At 48.9% G+C, this 14,911-nt stretch overlaps 1 protein-coding gene across 7 annotated transcripts; it reads left to right on the forward strand.

Moving 5' to 3' along the window:
• Nucleotides 1–8: 8 nt before the first annotated feature.
• On the forward strand, nucleotides 9–14,270 carry GLYCTK (glycerate kinase). 7 transcript variants are annotated; one of them, XM_010718364.3, is made up of 8 exons: nucleotides 9–102; nucleotides 435–556; nucleotides 1,025–1,190; nucleotides 7,118–7,309; nucleotides 8,320–8,700; nucleotides 8,935–9,086; nucleotides 10,834–11,009; nucleotides 11,587–14,270. In XM_010718364.3, exons 5-8 carry the CDS (start codon nucleotides 8,414–8,416, stop codon nucleotides 12,511–12,513), a joined length of 1,542 nt encoding a protein of 513 aa, XP_010716666.1. In that variant the 5' UTR covers nucleotides 9–102; nucleotides 435–556; nucleotides 1,025–1,190; nucleotides 7,118–7,309; nucleotides 8,320–8,413; the 3' UTR covers nucleotides 12,514–14,270. The 7 variants fall into 7 exon arrangements, 6 of the variants coding, with proteins under 6 accessions (XP_010716666.1, XP_085092337.1, XP_085092338.1 ...); XR_014886438.1 differs by having other exon boundaries at nucleotides 30–556; nucleotides 11,587–13,460; nucleotides 13,728–14,270; XM_085236211.1 differs by adding an exon at nucleotides 837–928 and having other exon boundaries at nucleotides 30–556.
• The last annotated feature ends 641 nt before the right edge of the window (nucleotides 14,271–14,911 follow it).

Raw genomic sequence — 14,911 nt, forward strand, 5'->3', positions numbered from 1 at the left:
GCGCGCAAAGCCTCATGGGAGCGGCGAGGGCGCGAGGCGGTCCGACCGCCATTTTGAAGGCGGCGGTGGGCGGGACTGAGGCGGCTGCGCTGCAGTGCATAGGTGGCTCGTGCCGAGCGTTCTATTTCCTCATTGGGGCTGTTAATGCTGCGGCTCCAGCCCTCCAAAAAAACCTGAAGCGTAGCTCATAGCGCGGGGCTGGTGGGAAAAGCAGTGCTAAGTCAGTGAGGAAACGGGTTGGGGTTGCGGCCTGCTGTGGGGCTGGAGTGTGTCCCTCAGGGGTGGGTGCTGGAAGGATTGGCACAGAGTTTATCGATGCTGCCCTTCTTCTTGTCCGTGCTACGCATCTACCTCGTTTAAAAGACTCGCTGACAGAATCCCTGCTTTTAAATGCCGTTTTTAGTCATATCGTTATGTTTTTTCTTCTATCTCAGTGCTTTTAATTCTGCAAGCAGCCTTCAAACGGTACCACACTGATACAAGGGCTATGGCACTGCGGTCTTACAGCACTGACAACATGTAAAGAACCTCCAACAAAGATATCCTGGCTCTTCAGGTAGGTGCTGTGGTACAGACACCTCTGGACTGTATGTTTACCCGTCACAAATATTGCTGCCAAGTTCTGTGTGTGTCTATCCGTCTCAAACCTTGAGGTGAGAATCTCCCACCACTGTGATGATTTCCAGCACCCTCGTGTGTTAATTTTAGAAGAAAAATGGAAATATTTTGTTGTTCCGGTCTCCACGAAACTTAAAAGCAACAAAGAAAACAATAAAAAGCAAAAGCCAAAGTTGTCTGTGTGAATGTTAATTGCATTTTCCCTTTATCGGCTCCAGAAGTTTGCTTCAGAATAATATTGCCCTCTTGTGGTCAAGCAGCGGTAAGCCTGGGAACTTGGCAGAGGTCTGTTTGCACGTCGTTCAAACACGTAATTATTTTATCTGCATATAGCATTTAGTCAGTTAAACAAAAGTCTTTTTTGAGATGTCTTTTACTGCTTGTTTACTACTGCTCACCCTTGCAGGTTCGGGCACCTAGCCTGATTCACCTCTTTCTATTGCAATGTCAAAATGATTCACCAAGTTTTGTTCTGAGATGGATTCAGGATTTTAACGCCAGCGCCTCAGGAGCCTCCACAGAAGGCACTTTCATTGCTTCGGAGGGTCTCAGGTTCAGCTGCTCCACTGCAGGTCAGTTCAAAACCTACCATCGATTTTCACATAATAAAAGACTTTAGAGAAGTTCCGAACAGCATGCCTCTTGCACACTGTAAATTACATCAAAGCCTGGATTATCTCATCTGGGCCCAGAAGATGACTCACCAATACCATCATAAGACAATTTACTTCAAAACACCTACAATACTTAGCCAGGTTTGAGAGTTGTATAACACCGTGGGTTGTTGATTTGATGTTTTGTCACTCCCCTTTTTATTCTTTCTTCTGCCTTTCTTCCCAGTTGTTGGAACTTAGTTTGTCAGTTTATACCAGGCTGAAATTTATCTGGCAGGATAATTGGATCTCCCTGGAAAGTGTCACATTAGGTAGGAATTGTAGATGATGCCCCTGCAAAACTAGTTAATAGAAAATAGGTTTAATTGCTGCTTTAGTAATATTGATCAAATGCAGTCATTCTACCTATGTGTTTCTATATTAGGCACCACTGTAACTCGCACAATACAAACAGGCCCATGCTTGCATTAGCTTGGATGGGTGAATTTCCAAGAAATGTTTCTGGAAAGAGCACTACTCAGGTGAATAAATTTTCCCTGGACTCTGTTTGGAGGGATGATTCTGTGTGAGTGACAGCTGTGTCTGAAGGCTTGTGTAGGGGACCCAAATTCTACAGCTTAGCATCACTTTGTGGGCTCTTGAAGCTAAATGTGATGCTCTGGAATCCCTGCTTTTACAACATGTGACCTCAGAAGCGTAAGTAGGAAGGGAGCTCTGGTGTTATCTCCTCCTAGCATGGAGCCCATAGCTTCTCTGGCTGGCCTGATCCAGTGTTGTGCTATTGTCCCTATAAAGAACTTTTGGCTCATGTCTGAGGTGAGCATCTCAGGTTGCAAATTGTGGTCATTTTATACCAAGATCTCATATCTGTTGTCTTCATAACCTCCCTTCAATTAGATGTAGCTATGATCAGATTGCTTCTAAGTTGGTCGTACCAGTTGGTTCTCAGCCTGCCATGGTGCATGTAAATCTTGTCCCAGCTGCAAAACCTCACGCTTCTTGCTGAATTTATTGCAGTGCCTCTGGAAGGTGGCTCTACCATTCAGTACTTTGGCACTTCCCCCAGATTAGTGTTAGTGGAATACAGATTTAATTAAAATTACTAAATAATCAGTGTCCCCAGATCAGTAGGGAAGCTGTGGGGCGAAATAAAGCCCGACTGAAACCCAGGACTTCCTTGTTCATTACCAGCTGTCATTGGACACAGAGCCACTGATGTCGACACTCTGAGCCCAGTGGTCGAGCCGTTTTGCAGCCAGCACAACAGTACATTTACCCAGCCAGAACTTCTTCAGCTTGCTAATGAGAGCAGTGTCACTGAAGTCAAGGTAGATCACGTCTGCTGCTTTCTGCTTTCCCCATAGCCTATCATCTCAGCCTAGAGGGCAGGCGTAATTGTCATCCTGTGACTGATTAATATTCCTTGCTTTTTCTCTTTGTGTTATTTTCAACTAAGGAGCTCTTTTTTTTTTTTTTTTTTTGCTCTTAATTCCAAAGAGCATGCCCTTGTATTTTGCAGTACTGAATTTCGAGTCCTTTCTATTATTTGAGTCCTCAAGGCTGGCAACTTTTCATCTTCTCTAGAATACTATGATCCTTCCTCATATTCTAAATGACTCTCAACTTTGATTGTGAGTTGACTCAGAATAGGGAGTTTGAGAAATTACAGCATGAAAGGAAGTAGACTTGGCATGGACTTGGCTTCAGGGTAGTACTGTTCTGCATTTAGCTACAGAAGGATTCTTAGTGAAAAATTTTTCTGCCCTACAATCCCCAGTGCAAGGGAAAATCATTTCCAAAAGGTATATAGGGAGTGAAGGGAGTGTGACCTAGAAAAACTAGTAAGATGCATATGTCAAATACAGTTAATTTTTTTTACTAATGATACTGATCTATATATATAAAATGCTGAAGAGAACACTTATCTTCTCTGTGTTCGGCCTCAGGCTACATTCCTCATCAAAGGCAGAGAGACCCTGTTGACATTTTCCTAGTGAGTAAATCAGTCATGAGAGCAACATATTTCTTTTCTAGGAACCATTTGGAAAGCCATCTATTAGAAATTAGGACTCCTGGGTTTCCCTGAGCTCAGTGTATTCTTGAAACAAAGGTGCTCAGACTCGTTCCTACTTTTCCCCCTTCCTGCCTAGCAAACCTTGTTTGCAGCTCTCTGTCTCCTCATACTACTTCTGTCCTCCACTATCGAGTGCAGCAGGAGCACTGTGGTGAGCAGGGGCAGAAGGACCCCTCACCTTGTTTCCTGCACATCCATCTGTGTACTGGGCTCTCTGTAGCAGGGCAGTGACCAGCTGCTCCATCCTAGCTGCAGATATTTTCTCTGCTACAAAATAGGCAGTGCAGTAATTGTATGCAAATCCATGCGCAGATTAAAAAATTAATCAAATTCTGAAATTTTCATTTAAAGAGATTAGTCTTGAAAAATCCCCCATCTAATCCTCCCCAAGTAGTCACTTAGAACAAAACTTTACCGCTTTGTTTTCTTCCTGGGCTCAGTGCATCTCCTTGAAAATTTTCTTGTGATGCTTTTGGGACCATCTGGAACATCAAGTCTGAGTCTGAGCAGGGCTCAGCAGGCAGATTAAATTTGATCTATCAAATGATAGAAGAGATGTGTCAGTAAGTGGGAACATGGGACTTGAACGCAGTAAAATCTCCGCTGTGCTGTACTTCATAGGTAAACTCCCACGTGAAAAATGGAAGCCGTAAGCCCAGGTGAGCCTAATGGTAATTTACCTGCCAAGAGGCCAGAAGAACGCTGTGTAGCAAGTGAAAGGAATAGCAAGAGACACTTACAACTTGCTGTATCTGGTAGTTTACTGCTGTAACAAAGATGTAATCTGTCTTTTACAGCTTGAACTGAGAATTATTCTCTGGAGGATTGGGGTTTGATCCCTCGGGGATTCTGGAGTCCTGTACGCTCTGTATGCCAGGGGCCAGCCACCAAGCACTGCCACACTGAGAGCAAACCATAGAGGTCCTGATGACACTAGAAATGAACTGCCTTAGAACCCCAAAGATCTCAATTAAATTTGACATCCCAGAGCATCCTCAGGCCTTGCAGCATCTGAAACACTGGGGCTGTGTGGTTGAATCAACCTGCAGCAAGCCCAGTTGCCCCAACTTTAAGAAAACCACAAGCCTGTGATGCAAACCCTCAAACAAACCTCTAACTGTAGTACCCAGAATAACTCTGCTTTGCTCACTGGTGGGAGACTGGGCCCTAAAAGGGAATATTTTTCCACCTTTCAAATACCTGCCATGGAGCAAGGCATTGGCTCATTTTTCTCGCTGCACAGGCAGCTCGTTTGTGCTCTCTTTCCTTCCCCAGTGTGGCTCAGAGCTTCTGGCTCAGACTGTTCCCCCTTGTGTCTATGCTTTTGGTCTCTTGCCACCATCCAGTTTACCTGGCAGCTTGCCACATGTCTGCCCCTGTGCTGGATTGTTTCTGTCTCCTTCTGACATTGGCTCCTTGCCTGCAGAATTGCTTTAATTAAAAAGTTAATGAAAGGTAGTGCAAACGACTGTTTTGCCTGTGTTTTATCACAGTCCAGCTTCTCTCCCTCCCTTTTTCCCAGAGAAGGTAAAAATGAAGCGCTGGGGTTTTGCTGCTTTTTATAGTGGGAGTTAGTGGAAGTTTCTAGTGACTTAGGAGGAGCCCTATGAAGAAAGAAATTATAATGGTAATGCATGCAAACAAGTATGCAAATGGTGAACGTTATTCACCAATGAAAGCTGAGGAAGTTTTCATTTAAAGGGGATTAATCTAAGCCCCTTACAGCTCTCTTTGTAACAGGCGGTTCTCAGCATCTTTGTCCTCCTAAGATTAGTGTGAACTCCTGGAAACTTTCTAAAAGAATATTCCCCAACTCCCAGTTGTCCCAAGCAGGGACAAAGGAAGGGTGAAAAACCTCCACCTCACGCCGATAGCATGTGACCGTGGGTCCTCAGAGAGGAGGGCTTGTTCATCCCTGTGTGATTTCCCTGAGAAACTGGGAAATGAAGATCAGTACGTAAGTCCCTTCTCTCACCCTGAATTCCTCCCAGACAGCAGGGAGAAAAGGAGAATGCAGAGGTGTGAGGATGGTATTTTCCCACATGCAAGATATAGCAGCTTGCTGGAAGTCACATCATTTCACCCTCCATCTATAGAGGTAGTCTGAGAGCTGCTATTTGGGTTGTTTTTCCTTCCTATGCTGCCCCTCCCTCAATGTGGGGTGTTCAGTTTTCTTGATCTTGTTTTTAAAGCCCTCATGAAATGAGTATGATTTTTTGAGCGTGCTTTTTAATATCTACAGCGAATTTCTTAGCACTGATTTATAGCTGTTCCTTGTTGACATTTAGTATCCAGTGCTTGAGATGTATAAATAAATTACATTAACATGGATTTGTGACATCATTAGCAGCACGCCCATTCCAAGGGGAGCCTCCAGTGAGCCTGTGTGTCTAATCAGAGCTGTCAGGGAGCAGAGTTACACATGGAGACCTCCAAAGCTGATGGGTCTGTGCCAAATGCAGCTCTCCGTTGTGTTGTACAGCTGAGTAGCCTCTGGATGCAGGGAGATTTGCACTGGGCTTGCTCTGCATGTATACCTGTGCACTGAGGTCAGTGGTTTCTGTGCAGACAGCATGCCTTAAGGCCTCCTGAAGCAAAGGAAAGATGCACACATGCTGACTTCACCAGCCTTTGGATCGGGTCTTGGTGGTTAAATTACAGTCTGAGTTCAGAGTGCAGAAAACAGATTACATGCCTGCTATTGTAGTGAAATGCTTTCAAGAACAGAGCAGGCATTAGCAGTATGTACACAAGTGCTAGATGAATTAAGCTGGCATTTATTTTTGCAGCTTCACCAGGAGAGGATTGCTTTTAAATGACTCGTGCCTGCTGTGTCATGTCTGCAGCTGGAGCTGAGCGGAGCCGCTGGGAGGCCGTGTGTGACAGGCTCTGCAGTTGCAGGTCTGATTTTGCTCAGTTCCCCTGGACTTCAGGGTCAGCCATGCACAGAAACATCAAGGCAGAGCCTATTAAAAGCTTTGGGCTTCATTTTCTTAAACTTGCCATCTTCGTTTCATCTTGGACAGGGTTGTTTACTCAAGAATGTCTGATATGATGTTATGTTGTGGTTGTAGGTGAAAAACAATGTTGTTAACATAGCAGTGTTTGTAATTATTGCTAAACAGCGTTGTGCAGGGCTGAGGCCATTCCATTTTCTCACTGAAGAGTTGGGAGGAGACAGAAATAGGGCAGCTGACTTAAACTGGCCAAAGAGATATTCCATACCACATGACATTGTATGGAAGGAGAGTTTTGAAGGGGTGGGAGTTCATCTGGCTCTTTTTCTCTCTGGGGGGGGGGCTAGCTGGGCATTGGTTGGTGAGTGGTGAGCAATTGCTTGTTATGTACATTCATATGTATATTTGTATATTCAGTCTCAGTTCCTAAGAGGTGTATGTCTCACTTCACTGCTAGTGGCACAGTTACTCAGGTCCTCGCTGTAGGAAGGCTGAGGCTCTGTGGTTTTTAAACTGCTTACAGCCCCAGCTGCCACAAGATTTTTGAACTTGTTAATGAAGTGGTCAGGAACTCTCTTTCTTATCTCTTCTCAGGGTTGAAAAGACAGTCCTAAAGGAAGCAGTATCTCAAGGGAGTTTAAATAGGCAACTTATCTGCCCTGCGTTTTGCATTTAAAATTTGTTTCTCATAATCTTTTTTTTTTTATCCAGCAAAGCTGTGATCCACCATTTGGTTTTATTTGCAAGTCCTTTTTTTGCAATGATTTCCAGCGTGTGCCCAAGTTTTATTGCCTGGGAATGTGCTTGTATTGAGATTTTCACTGAGCCTTTCAGTCTGTCCCCTGTCTTTGCAGGAAAATAAGGCAGATTTAGACCCAGAGGAACTGTTGGAAAGCTTGTTGGCTTAATGATTAACACCTTGCAATGCTGTGGGAGTGTTAGGACAAAGAGAGACCTCTGGACTTGTGTGTTCTCTCAGAAGAGGAGGCAGAAGCTGGCCTTGCACTGAAACGCATCCATTCAGTAGAGAGAGAATTAACTGGCAGGTAATTTGAATGTTTCTACAATTAAGAATATTGCCAGGGCTGCCTCAGCCTCCTAGCACCCTACTTTAATTGCCTACACCATAATTGCCGTGAGCTGGAGAGATGCAGATCACAGGGGTCCTTGGTTCTGAGAAACCAGCAATGAACTCAGTGCCAGCTAATGGAGGGAAGGAGTGCTGGGAGGGCATCAACAGTGTGTGCTGGCAGGGGCTGCCTCTGCACTGTCTGGATGAGTGTCTGCCCTTGAGAAGCTGAGGTTCTGCAGTCCTCGCTCATATCTGTTGCATTTAATTCTAATAGTAGATAGTAGCTCAGATGTGCTTTCACAGACCCAGCTGGGAACTTTGCCTGGATCTGAAGTCCTATTTGGGCTCTAAATATTATTTTAATGGATAATGAAAGAACTAAAATATAAAAGAGAATGAAGCCAGGTGTTAATTTGCTTTTTGTTGGAGCAACCTCGTTCCTGGTCTTTCCACAGCCACGGGCAGCGAGGGAGCAGGCAGCTAACAAAGCTGTTACTTTTCCAAAGTCTGTGCCTGGTGCTGCAGGGGAGCACAGGGCACTGCACGGCCAGAGAATGAGCTCAGCATTTGGCTGGCACATGGAAGAGAGTTCATGGAGCGAAAAGCTGTTCCGCCCGGCCGCCCTGTTCTCTCCAGGACAGAGAGCAGCTTGCATGCTTTGGAAGGGTGTCAAACGCTGAGCAAATTGAAATGATGGCTTGCCAGTGGCAAACGTACAGTAATAGAAAAGCTGGCTGGCAGGGCTCACCTTCCCTGCAGGAGGTGATGGGATTGCAGTGGAACCAAAAGCTGACAGGTAGTTTGAATGTGACGCTGTGCTTCCCTCCCTACTGCCTGGGGTGTGGTGGGAAAACACAGCTGATATTGCACCTTACTGAAGAGAAAACAGGAGCTAAAACTCCATGGTGCATAATCTGGCCTCACTGTTCTCCAAGTGACAGCCCTGTCTCTTTTGCTAATGAAAATTGCCTCTTTCACTTGCAGGTTGGGGGATCTTGGTTGCTTGAGGACTCACCGGTGTGTGTGCAAGCCCACCCCAAGCTGAGCGGAGCAGCTCAGCCTGGCCACCCTAGGCAGCATGTCCCTCCGTGAGCACGCGCTGTCCCTCTTCCGCAGCGCAGTGGGCACCGTCCGGCCAGCCCCAATGCTGAAGAGGGCACTGAAGCTCCAGGGAGAGGGGTGCCCTGAGCTGCTGGTGAGCAGCCGTGCCTTCCCGTTGAAGAGGGACCTGTACTTGGTGGGGTTTGGCAAAGCTGTGCTGGGGATGGCGGCAGCGGCAGAAGAGATCCTGGGAGACCACCTCGTTCGGGGGATCATCAACGTGCCACTGGGCATCCAGGAGAGCCTGCAGCGAGCGGGAATGCAGTAAGGGAGCTGACACGTGCACAGTTTGGGTGGGAGTAAACTGCCAGATTTGTCCTGTGTGGGTTGTTTCTGTGAACACCCTCAGTCTTTTCCAGCTGCCATTGCTCTGGTGCCCACCGTGTCCACTTTCTGTTCCCCTCTGGTGTACCAGGAGTGATTCTCTGCTGGGTGACAGCTTGGCTGCCTGCAAAGGTACTCGTGTTAGTGATGTGATTGCCTTCCCTTTCCATGCAGGGAGATGCTGCTGAAGCCACACAGCAGAATCCAGGTCATTGAAGGTGCCAAGAACAACCTCCCTGACCCAGAGGCTCTTAGGGGAGCAAGTGCCATTCGGGAGCTGGCTGAGGGCCTGACAGCAGATGACCTGCTCCTTGTGCTCATCTCAGGTGGGGATGCCAGGGAATAGGCTGTGCTGAGTGCCCCTGCTGCTACAGCCCCTCCAGCTACTTGGCCAAATGCCCTGTGCAGCAGGGGACTACTGTGCTGTTCTGGCCCTTTCAGTGATTTCTCCTTTCCCTTCTCTCACAGGATTTTTTTCAGGAGTGCAGCAGGGGAGGGCACAGGGTTGCCCCAAGTCCTGGGGATACAGGCTGGGATGGTGGTACACAGGCTGTCAGCTGCTCTCACCTTTTGGCAAGGGTGGCACTTTTTTCTTCTCCCCTCCTTTAATCTGGAGATGCAGACTTGGGAGAGGCTTGGTTGACTCACAAGCTCTGAACTTGTTAATTTGGGACTGACCCTCCTTAGAGCTTTGCTTTTTCCCCCCACTTTTATTGTGGCCAGTGGAAATGAAGCCCAAACCTCTGACACAGCTGCACACCTTGAGGGGTCAGCCCTGACCACTTCCAGGCAAATACCCACAGGCCCTGAGCGTTGGGTCAGGATGTCCTCAGGCCCAGGGCTGTATATGGAAGTGGATATTGTGCATCAGAGGGATGCAGTTGCCACGGCTCAAGCTTGATTCAGGACAAAAGCAAGCAGGGGCTTGGAGCAGCTCTGCTGAAACCACTTGGTCTCTGCTTGGTAATTGTCATTGCATCCATTGTGGTTGCTGAAGCGTGATGTGGTGCAGAGAGCACAGAGCTGTTAGGCAGTCACCCAAGTAGCTGACATCTAGCTGTTCTCGCTAGGGATTCCCCTGGGTGTCCTCCTGTCCTCCTGTCCTTTGGCTACTAGCATCTCCAAGAGACTCCTCAGCCCACCAGGACTTACCTGTGGCTGTGGCTCCTGGCGCACGTGCACTCCCACACAGCAGCCAGTCCCCAACTGCTGCTGCCTCTCAGCTAGAATCCTGGCTATTGACTGAAACCTAGGCATTTGCATTTGTTTTTCTTGCTCATCATGTTTTATTGATGCTGATTTGTCCCAAACCTCTGAGCAGATTTTGCCTTTTGACGGTAGCTTTCAGCTGTACTTTTGTGCATGTTCACTCTCTACTCACATTTTTCTCCTTTCCATTCTGTATTTTCCACCCATTTCACTTTACCATTCTGATCCTTTTCCTTACCTTCTTTTGTACGTTTCCAATGCCCATCTGTGTCAGTTGCCCTGATAGGATTCCCACTGATAGAACTATCACCTTGGGTGTGCTTTGTTCTATGTTATTCTGTCCCCTTTTTTTTTCCTCCCAGACCTAGGTGTGTGCAGTTAGGGGGGTGGTTTCCTATTTTAGTGCAGCCACAGCTGTTTTTTTCTGTGCTCTGTGTTGAATAAATGGAACCAGCAAAACCTACAGCATCTCCATCTACATAATGCTTCATGCTCTGCGAGTCCTGAAGTGTGTGGTCCTGCTCATCCATCCAGGGAGCCCTTGAAAATGAGTGTGGGAACACACTAGTAGCCTGATATCGTGGGGATAGGAATTTCAGGCTCTTCTCTGTGGTACCCTGATCCAGTGAGGTTTATGCTGTCTGTGTGAAGTGTAGCTGACTGCAGGCAGTGCCAAGCTGCCGTGATTAAAGCCTGTTGGTGAAGGAGACTTCATTTGCCGTTTCCCTGACCAGCTCTGCCTTCCCTCCACAGACTGCTGAGGGAAGGGGAAAGGCTACTCCTGCTCAGCTACTGGGCAGCCCAACTTTATTCCTGTCCCACTGTAACGTGCGCTCAGTGTCTGCCATCTCTTCTGCATCCTAGGAGGTGGATCAGCCCTACTGCCTGCTCCCATCCCACCCATTCTCCTGGAGGAGAAGGAGAAGCTCACAAAAATGCTGGCTTCCCGAGGAGCTGCCATACAGGAGCTGAACGCTGTCCGGAAAATTCTGTCTCTGCTGAAGGGTGGAGGGCTGGCCCGCCTTGCATATCCTGCACAGGTAACCAGAGGAAACCTCTGCTTGCACAGTAGTCTGCCTCCTAAACAGTGGTTTAAACAACTGACCAAAGTGCCGTATGCACATTGTTTTGGGTTTGCAACTTCACTGAGGACCCAAACTCTCCCCAAAGGGAGAGGTGTGGAGAAGGGGAATTCAGTCCTGGCCATCCAATTGCACTACTCAGCAGACCCCAGCCCTCACCCAGCAGGAGTTTCCATCACGCTGGTCATTGCTCTGCTCACTCCCGTTGCACTTTCAGAACCTTAGCTCACCCAGAGGCTGTTCTCTCACTGATGTGCCAGCTGAACCCATGCTAGGTTATCGGCCCAAGCACAGTGGCATCTGTTTTTCTTCCACTGCGATAGTTCAGCATCAAAGGACACTCAGTGGGTTACAAAAGAGCAAGGTGGCTCTCAGGGTACTTTAAAATAAAAAAGGCCCAAGATCTCCCCTTGTTTCCAACTGTTTTGAGATGAAGGTAGCGCAAGTATATCTCAAAGCACCGCATACGCCAGGACTGCAGTGCAGTCAGCCATCCCTGCTTCCCACAGTAATCCACCAGCATTGCTCTTGGCAGGTGGTGAGCCTCATCCTTTCCGACGTGATTGGTGACCCCCTGGATATCATAGCGAGTGGGCCCACTGCCGCCAGCTCCCACAGCGTCCAAGACTGCCTTCAGATCCTGGCCAAATACAACCTGCTGCACAGCCTGCCCAGCTCCGTGGAAGCAGTTCTCTCCAGCTCTCCCACCAAGCCCGCTGCTGCAGAAGACTACTCCCACGTTTGCAACGTCATCATTGGGTCAAACACGTTGGCTTTGGCTGAGGCCAAGCGCCATGCAGAGAGCCTGGGCTATGTGACCCTGGTTCTCAGTGCAGCGGTCTGTGGGGATGTTGGCCGTGTTGCTGTGCTGTACTGCCAGCTGATCTGCCTGCTCTGCCTGCGCTTGGCCAGCCTTGGGGAAGGGCCTCGGGGCTCTGAGCTGAAGGGGAATCTCCTGCAGCTGGCGGCAGAGTTAGACATCCCGGGTTTGAACATGGCTGAGTTTCTGCAGGCCCTGCAAGGAATGGGGCCCCGGAAACCGGTCTGCGTCCTGGCTGGAGGAGAAACTACGGTTCAGCTTCAAGGAACTGGGAAGGGAGGGAGAAACCAAGAGCTGGCTCTGCGAGTGGGGCTGGGGCTGCACAGGGCACGGGGTGTTGAGGCCAGCAACCTGGGCAGGTGTGATGTCGTCTTCCTGAGTGGGGGAACAGACGGGCAAGACGGGCCCACAGATGCAGCTGGGGCTTTCTGCAGCCCAGAGCTGGTGGCTGAGGCGCTGCAGGAAGGCCTCGATGCAGAGACCTTTCTCAGCAACAATGACTCCTATGCCTTCTTCAGCCACTTCCAGCATGGACGTCATCTCCTGGTGACTGGCTTGACGGGCACCAATGTCATGGACATCCAGGTTATTTTAATTAGAGCCACGGACAGATCACGAGAGCTCCCTCTGCAGATATTCTGATGCATTTAATTAGCAGCAGGGGTAAATAAGGCCATAAACATTGCAGATGAAACTACTAGGCTTGCTGTCAAGGGTGCTAATATCTCTGACAGAAAGAGTCCACTAATTAGGCGAAAGCAAATCCACAGTAAAAGCATTGGGAACAGTCAAGCTCCTGTAATTGGGATTAGAAGAAGGTAAGGAGTCACACTGTGGATGCTGCATTTAGCACTTCTACAGAGAGCCACTACTGCTGTGACAGCTTCAGATGCGGGTGAAAGGCATGGAGAAAGCAAGGCCATGGCACAGCTGCTGGAGAGAGCTCCCAGTGCGGTGTGGGAACCCCCTCTGACCCTGGGAGAGCCCCTGTACTGGCAGGCTGCGTGTTAGGAGCTTTCATGGTGTTGTTTTCCAACTGGCCGGAAAACAGTCGCATATCCAGCCTGAGCACTGACCTTTCTTCTGTGCCGAGGCAGAAGTCGCTGTCACTCTGATTAACTCTGCTAATTCTGCAGAACAAAAGGCAAGGAAGTCTTCATGCTCAGCTCTCCTGACCCATGCTGCTGAGCTGATCAAAGGGCAAAGCTGCCAGAGCCTTGCTTTGACAAGGAGCTGCTCCCCTACCCCTCTGAGAACACCGTGGTGCTGCCGGTTTTGCCGCCGACTGCCGTGCGAAACATGGGAGAGCAGAGAGAAGTTGGGTTTCCCGGGATGCAGGGCTGAATTGTAGCTGGGCTCTGGCTACCTATTCAAAGGACTTCAGCTCAGCAGCCGGTATGACCCGACACATTCAACTCCTTTGAAAAATCTGCCTGTTTGTCACAGAGCCTAAGTGGGAGCTGAGCTCCTTTGAAAATCCAGCCTTAATTTAATAGGACACGCTTGACTCAGACTCTTCCCAGACAGACTAGCCTGCTCCGTGTGGCTGATCTAATCTCGTGGCACAAATTCTCTGTCCTGCCGGCACGGTGAGTAGTGGTGCCACTGGGCAGCCGTGAGCTCCGCTCAGAGGATTGGAGGGTGGATTTCTGGGGAAGCTGTGCACCTCCTGCTTTGTTATTTAAGCTGATATCTGACAAGTAGGAGTGCTGGCAGGACTGCCAAGGTGGCCAGCCCCTTCCCCTTGGTGTCAGTACCACCCTGAGCCTGTGCCCACAGCCTGAGCTCATCGCAAGGGGATTTCAAAACCCAGCTCTTGGGGGTAACTACAATCCCACGTCTCCTTTGTGCTTCAGGGCTGAAGGTCTTCTGCGGCATGCCTGAGCTTGCTTAAGCTGGCAAGAAGCTTGGAGATCTGCTTGAGGAGAGCTGCCAAGCGTCACGAAGCTTGTTGGGGGGTGATGGCACAGGAGAAGGCGCTTTGTGTTGGGTGTTTTCTCCGAGGGTCACCAGTGGGCTTCAGAGCAATGGGCTGTGTGCCCAGTGTGTCAGCCCTACAGGCATGCAAGCCAAAATGTGGTCTGGGGCCAGATGGACTGGCTGAACCTTACCCCATAGTGCTGCAAATGCTTAATGTCTTAATTCTAATCAAGCGAAATCCAGAGTGACTCCAGCTCCAGCCATTCCCTGCCTTCTTCTGGGCAATCACTGAACCACAGCATGGTTGGGATGGAAGGGACCTCAGCCCCCATCCCTGTCATGGGCTGGCTGCCCCCCAGCTTGGGCTGCCTAGGGCCCCTGCATGGCCTGGGGCACCTCCAGGGATGGGCACACATAGCTCTGGGCAGCGCTGCCAGCGCCTCACCGCCCTCTAAAAATTAAAAATAAAATTGTCCAGAGCCGTTTCCTTTTTTTCCCAACAAATTTACAGTTTTCTTCAGAGGAACTGATTTGTTCCAAAATAACTTCACTTTCGTCATCTTTGTCAACAGGAGGTTTTGGAAACTGGAGATCCGGGGGAATTGGCAGAGACAAATGGGTGTTGCGTTTGCCTTGTCTTTTCTTTTTCAGATGAGCAAGATAGCCTTGTCTTCCTTCTTTTCTTCCTTGGTGTCTGTTCTGTCAGGTGGGCAAAGTGAGTGGCCAGGCACGATGTTCTCCTCCTCAGCACCATGCGTGCAGGCAGAGCTCCCTGCTTAGCCAACTCAATGCATGCTGCACCTCTGGGAGGGGTGTCCTCATCCCCATGCAGGGGGCTGTGGGAGAGCCAAGTTGGTCACGCTGGGGTGGGCAGGCTCTGCAAATGGGCTGCTCACAGCCAAGCACTGCTGGTGCCTGGGAGAAGTATCGGTGCTATGAACGGTGCAAGCTTTTGGCAGTAAATTAAAAACCTTGGCTGCTGCCCTTGGCTCTGCTCTTGCCTCTTAGGAGACATTAATATCACAGCTCCCCAGCTTTCCCATTATCACTTCATTAAGGATCCAATAATGATAAATGTGGATGGTTTTATTTTGCGCTGAGCCTGATTAATGGCTAATAT

This window comes from Meleagris gallopavo, chromosome 14 (assembly GCF_905368555.1).
Source record: "Meleagris gallopavo chromosome 14, MGAL_WU_HG_1.1, whole genome shotgun sequence".
In the NCBI taxonomy this organism is placed as follows: Eukaryota; Metazoa; Chordata; class Aves; order Galliformes; family Phasianidae; genus Meleagris; species Meleagris gallopavo.